This window comes from Schistocerca nitens, chromosome 9, assembly GCF_023898315.1.
Source record: "Schistocerca nitens isolate TAMUIC-IGC-003100 chromosome 9, iqSchNite1.1, whole genome shotgun sequence".
Lineage (NCBI taxonomy): Eukaryota > Metazoa > Arthropoda > Insecta > Orthoptera > Acrididae > Schistocerca > Schistocerca nitens.
Genome location: NC_064622.1, coordinates 225,390,230 through 225,396,229, shown reverse-complemented (window position 1 = coordinate 225,396,229; position 6,000 = coordinate 225,390,230). Strand labels below are relative to the sequence as shown.

Here is a 6,000-nt window from a genome sequence, read left to right as displayed (position 1 = left end):
GCATCCATGTTGATTCCTACATAGTAGATTCTGGGTTTCCAAAAACGACATGATACTCGAGCAAAAAACATGTTCTAAAATTCTACAACAGATCGACGTCAGAGATATAGGTCTATAGTTTTGCGCATCTGCTCGACGATCCTTCTTGAAGACTGGGGCTACCTGTGCTCTTTTCAAATCATTTGGAATCTTCCGTTCCTCTAGAGACTTGCGGTACACGGCTGTTAGAAGGGGGGCAAGTTCTTTCGCGTACTCTGTGTAGAATCGAATTGGTATCCCGTCAGGTCCAGTGGGAAGTTCTACGAAGCTACAGTTCCTCTTTATGTGATGTTCTCAGCTCTCCAAAACCAATGGCCTAGTTGCATCACTGTTTCTAGTGATGAAGGACTGTTGACATCCTGTTGTATTTTTCCATTCAGTGTTTACTGTCATGTCATGGTTAAAAGTAAATTAGGAAGGATATTAACCCCTTTGTGGGTTGTTACACCTGTGATCAAATTGCCAGAGGGGTTTAACAGGCCACTGAATATGGGAACAAATGCCTTTTATAGCTGACTGCTTTAGTTACATAGTCTACTGATTTAACTGAATAATTATTATTGTTGTATTTTGTTTTTGGAAAGTAGCTTATATGGCCATTCATATTAGATGAGCACATCGTAGTATTGGGATGAGGATTCATAGGTGCGTGAGCATTCATTGATTAATTAACACATATCAACTACAGTTTGCAGTGGCATGAGTGATGAAAGAAGTGTCACATACTTGATCGAATGAGAAGTAGTCCATTCAGAGTGAACTAAATTGGTTATTGTGTTAATCTGTGGCATTATCATCTAGCAAATACATTAATATATCTACAGTAATGTTATTTCTTTTGGACTCTCAGGTGTAGAAATGATGCCAAAAATTACTAAACAATAGAATCTTGTTTCAGGAAAGGCAAATAATGAATGTTGCATAGGCCATTTAAAAAGAACTGAACTGTAACACTTAAGGCATATGTAATAGACTTGTCACACTTTGGTTACAATTGACAGACAACACTGGCCATCAAGTCTCTAGAATCCCAAACAATTGTGAACATGTGAAATATTTTTTTTTATTTCACAAAAGTAATGTAGTAACTAAACACATTTATGGTATTGTTCATATGAAACATTGATTTGTATTTCAATAAAAAGGTTGGGTTTATTGTACACAATAAATTAAGATACATGTTTATTAACATAAATAAATTTATCGATTCATTGCTAATGAAGTATATAAGGTTTCATGTATACACACATGGCAGTACTATAGGAATGCACTACACTTTCTTTGGTGATGTAGATAAATAAATAAACACTACTCCACTTGTGTGGAATTCCCAGTATTTGTAGCAGTGTCTGCTGTTTTGTTTGTGTTTGTGTAGAGCTTACGCAGATGTGTTACAACTTGGTTTCTGCTCTGTGTTGGATCTGGAGCCATTGTAGGTATTTCAGTTTTAGTCTCCTGCAGATTTACCTGCAACATAAATATCACAGTGTCAATGCTCTGTAATGTAAATTGATTTGACTCATAAATTTATGAGCACAAAAGTGATCAAGGACATATCTGAAACTAAGTTGTACTGTTTATAAGCTCCATTTAGCCTGCAAACATTGATGTGAAGTCAATATTGAATGTGAAAGAAGTATAAAAGACTGAGTATCTAGTAGATAACATAGATGATTAGATTGCAGATTTCCAATCCATCAATAATAATACTGGATGTTCCCCAAGTTTCAATTCTATGTCATTTTTCCCTTCCTGGTGCATGTTAATGATATTGGTCAATGTTCTCAGTTCATATGCAGTATGCTAAGTAGATGACACTTCTCTTTTGTTTTAGAGGCTTAAACACTACTGCACTCTAAGACAAAAAACTGATGCACCATGAATTATCCAAATGGGATGGAAATTGACAGAGGTGATGTACATGTGCAGACAAACCAATGATTACAATTTCAGAAAATTTGGCTGGTTTATTCAAGAGAACGAGCTTCACAAACTGAGCAAGTCAATAATGTGTAGGTCCACCTCTGGCCCTTATTGCAAACAGTTATTTGTTTGGCACTGATTGATAGCGTTGTTGGATGTTCTCCTGAGGGATATCATACCCAGTTCTGTGCAACTGGTGTGTTAGGCCATGAAAATCCCGAGCTGGCTGGAGAGCCCTGCCCATAATTCTCCAAATGTTATCAGTTGGGGAGAGATCCAGTGACCTTGCTGACCAAGGGAGAGTTTGGAAAGTTTAAAGATAAGCAGTAGAAATTTGCACCTTGTTAGGCAGATGTTTTATTGCTAAAATGTAGGCCCAGGATGGCTTGTCAAGAAGGGCAACAAAATGAAGTGTAGAATACTGTCGATGTACCGCTGTATCCCACCACCGTCTGGGGTGTCTACAGATATGTCTTCATCTTGGTATATCACTGATTTGAATGGAATTGTCTCACTGATGAGTCCTTCTTTGACTTGAGCCCCGATGACCAGAGGATGTGTGGGGAGATGCCTCAGACAATGGTTGGATACTGTTGCCCACTACATCTACATCTACATGTACGTGGATACTCTGCAAATCACATTTAAGTGCCTGGCAGAGGCCACTGTATTACCTGACAACCAGGAATGAGTGTCTTGGGTTAAAAATCAAAATCTGTAGGACTGTATTATTAGTCCAGTTTCTTATGGCTGTTTATCTTGTTTAATATACACATTAAATTGTTCAGAATCCCTGAAGTTTCTTTTTTATGAAGATGTCTGAAGAATATAGTAAATGAATGAATTCTGTACCACTCAGACATGAGTCCACTGCTTTAATCACATCTATCTCTACATCTATCAATCTCTATACTCTGCAATCCTTTGCAAAGTGGTACTATTGTATGATGTATTATGGTTAGTTTCTGTATCTTTTGCATATGGAGCACAGGAAGAAAAATTCTGAAATGCCTTTTTGCATGCTATATTAAATCTAACTTTATCTTCCCTATCCCTTTTTGACACCTTCTTTGGATGTGCTAGTCAGCTTTTTGTGCTTTTCTTGCTTCTTCTGCCACGTTTTATATTTATTTTCCATCACTTTGTCAATTTTGTGATCACCAATTCTGATGTTAAGTTTATTGCTAATTTTTATTAGTTTCATGTTTCTTTTAATTTACTCTAAATCCATAGCATGTTCTATTATGCTGTTCATTCTATTCAACAGGTCATGCAATTTGTCCCCACTTTCACTGCAGGTAGCAATGCCATCAGTGAAACTTATCATTTGTATCCTTTCATCTTTAATTTTAATTCCACTCCAGAAACTTTCATTTATTTCTGACTTTGTTTCTTCAGCATACAGATTGAACAGTAGGGGCGAAAGTATACATCTATATCTTACACCACTTTTAATCCCGTATCTTCCTCCTTTGTCTTCCATTCTTATTTTCTTCTTAGTTCTTGCACACATTTTATGTTACCTGTTTCTAGCTGTAGTTTACGTCTGAGAATTTCAAACAGTTTTGAACCTTCTGCTGCAATCAAACACTTTGTATAGGTTGACAACTGTCACAAAGAAGTCTTAAATTTTCATAACACTTTAAATGACACTGGTAAATATAAATGTACACCACTGGTCTTAAATTCTGTTCATTAGCTTATTTCCTACAAACAATCTATTGTATTGGTATTGAAATATTAATAGTAGTATCTCTGACAAGTATGAATACAATTTTAGTTTCATAAGTCAGTAAGCCAGAGATATTAACTAACAAGTGAGTTACCGTATGAATATTTACTGATGGTATTTGAGGTACTTGTCTTCAGGCCTAATTTTTCGTTCAGCTAGCATTTGTCACCTGTATATTTACTCTTCTGATATAGATGACCATAAATTCAATACTTATTGTTGTACTGGATAAAATATATTGTCACTTGTGGTGTTAAGTTGTGCTTCCATTATCAAGTGGAACTGTCTCTTTGGTACTTTTATCTTTCCTAAAGCCAGAGAAATATACATAGTGAAATAGTGCAAAATAAACCTGGTGTTGCCGGGGTTAGGGTTGTGATCAATAAAATATCTGGGAATCAGAGTGAAAGGATGTATACTATATAATGACAGATGTCAGATTACAAACAAAATCAAGGGACATAATCATAATCCACATATATATGTTGACAACTGGACATGAATGGGATGAAACTGATATAATGTGTAATCGCCTCAAAGAGATCAACGGAAAAGTTAAAAGAGATTAAAATCTTATCATTTTGGGGGATATGAATGGTATTGTTGGTGAGGGAAGGGGAGAAGAAAGTCATCTGAGGAATTTGGACTTGGATCAAGGAATGAAACAGGATACAAATTTGTAAAGTTCTACCAAAAATAAAAACTTTGCATCACAAATACTTTCTTTAACCATCACCAAGGAACAAGAAATTCACAGAAAATGCCAGATGATGCTAAGAGTTCATAAACATTTAGTAAAGTTTTAAAAAACAGGTCAAAGACAGAAAATGTTAGCAGGTTGTGATGTAAAAATGGACTATACATTGGTAATGATGACAAGTGAATTGAAATTAATGATAATTAAAAACAGAGAGTGTTAAGTGGGAACTAATTAGTCTCAAAAACAAGAATTCGTGGCATTTATATTAGAAGGCAACAAACAAGACAACTGATACAGATGACTGCAGTTTTTTTCAGTGTACTTGGTATGTCATAATAAAAACTGCTAAAAAAGAAATAATAGGAAAGGGAAGATACTGCAGACCTGGTGAATATGATAGAAGGGAGCAGAAAACTAAAAAATGCAAAAAAATCAGAGGAACAAGAGAAATAAGAAAGCTTGAGAAACGGAATCAATAGAGAGGCAAGACAAGCAATAGAAGGATCTTTTGAGAATGCCTTCATCTCAGCTGAAGATAACATGAAAGAAAGGAAACAAAGACAAAGCTTATAAATCAGTAAAACATTTTTGGAGACAGAAGAAATAGAAACAGAACAGTTATGTATGAAAATGGAAATATGCTGGATAGCATTGGCGAAATTGTAAGAATGTGAAACAGCACTTAGGAACTGTATAGTGGTGAAGAACTACTTCAAACACTACTTATGAATATGAGTAGATGCAAACAGCACAGCTAAACTTACCTTGAAAAATGTGTTTGAACTAGTTCTAGAGAAACTAAAAAAAAACAAAGCTTCTTGCGTGGACAATATTCCATGCGAAGTTCATAAATCAGTAGGAACTAAATTGGTAAATGAGATGTTTAATTTTGTGTGGAATATGCATATTTTGAGTAAATGTATCATGATACTTATCTCCATGAAAATAAATGCCATAGAATATGGAAACTACAGGACGGAGTCTATGTGTTCATGCAGATAAAATGATAACTACAATTTCTCTAAGCAACAAAGAGCAGAAAGTTGAAGCTACACACCAAAAAATCAGTTTGGATTCCAGAACAACAGAAAAACTAGAGAAGCAATTTTAGCTCTAAGATAAGCTTCAGAGAAAGAAGTGGTAAGGAATATAACTACTTACATAGCATTCATAGGCTTAGAAAAAGCATTTCATAATATCAAATGTGTCTGAGGAGTGTGTTCGAGTTGGTTGCGCCAATAATCACACCCCTTTAGCAGTAGTTCATTTATTAACCTTAACACATACAAGGATCACAAAGAACTGAACTGAACATGGCGGAACAGCCAAAGATAAAGCTTAAGAGTCCAAAGATGAATGCATATCGATGGTGGTGTCAATTTCATCGGCGCCACATAGCCCCCCCCCCAGTATGGGGTGCTCTTGAGAGGTTGGGGGGGGGGGGGAACTATGGCATTGGCAGGGGTGGTCTGCAGGAGATGGACCACGGTCAGCTCGACAGCGTCGTCAGGGAGTTGTGTGGGTAGATGTCATGAAGGAAGGTTCGGCCACCGAACCTGGAAGTCGTTGAGCGAGCCAGGTGTCATACTGGGCGTGCTGGTCGTGT

The 6,000-nt window shown here is 36.3% G+C and overlaps 1 protein-coding gene across 1 annotated transcript in view; it reads right to left on the bottom strand.

Moving 5' to 3' along the window:
* Window positions 1-1,195: 1,195 nt before the first annotated feature.
* Window positions 1,196-6,000, bottom strand: part of LOC126203586 (uncharacterized) — a 149,786-nt gene continuing 144,981 nt past the window's right edge. Inside the window, exon 4 of the mRNA XM_049937947.1 lies at window positions 1,196-1,506. Within this exon, the coding sequence (XP_049793904.1) occupies window positions 1,348-1,506 (159 nt within the window). The 3' untranslated portion in view covers window positions 1,196-1,347. The remainder of the gene's footprint in view (window positions 1,507-6,000) is intronic.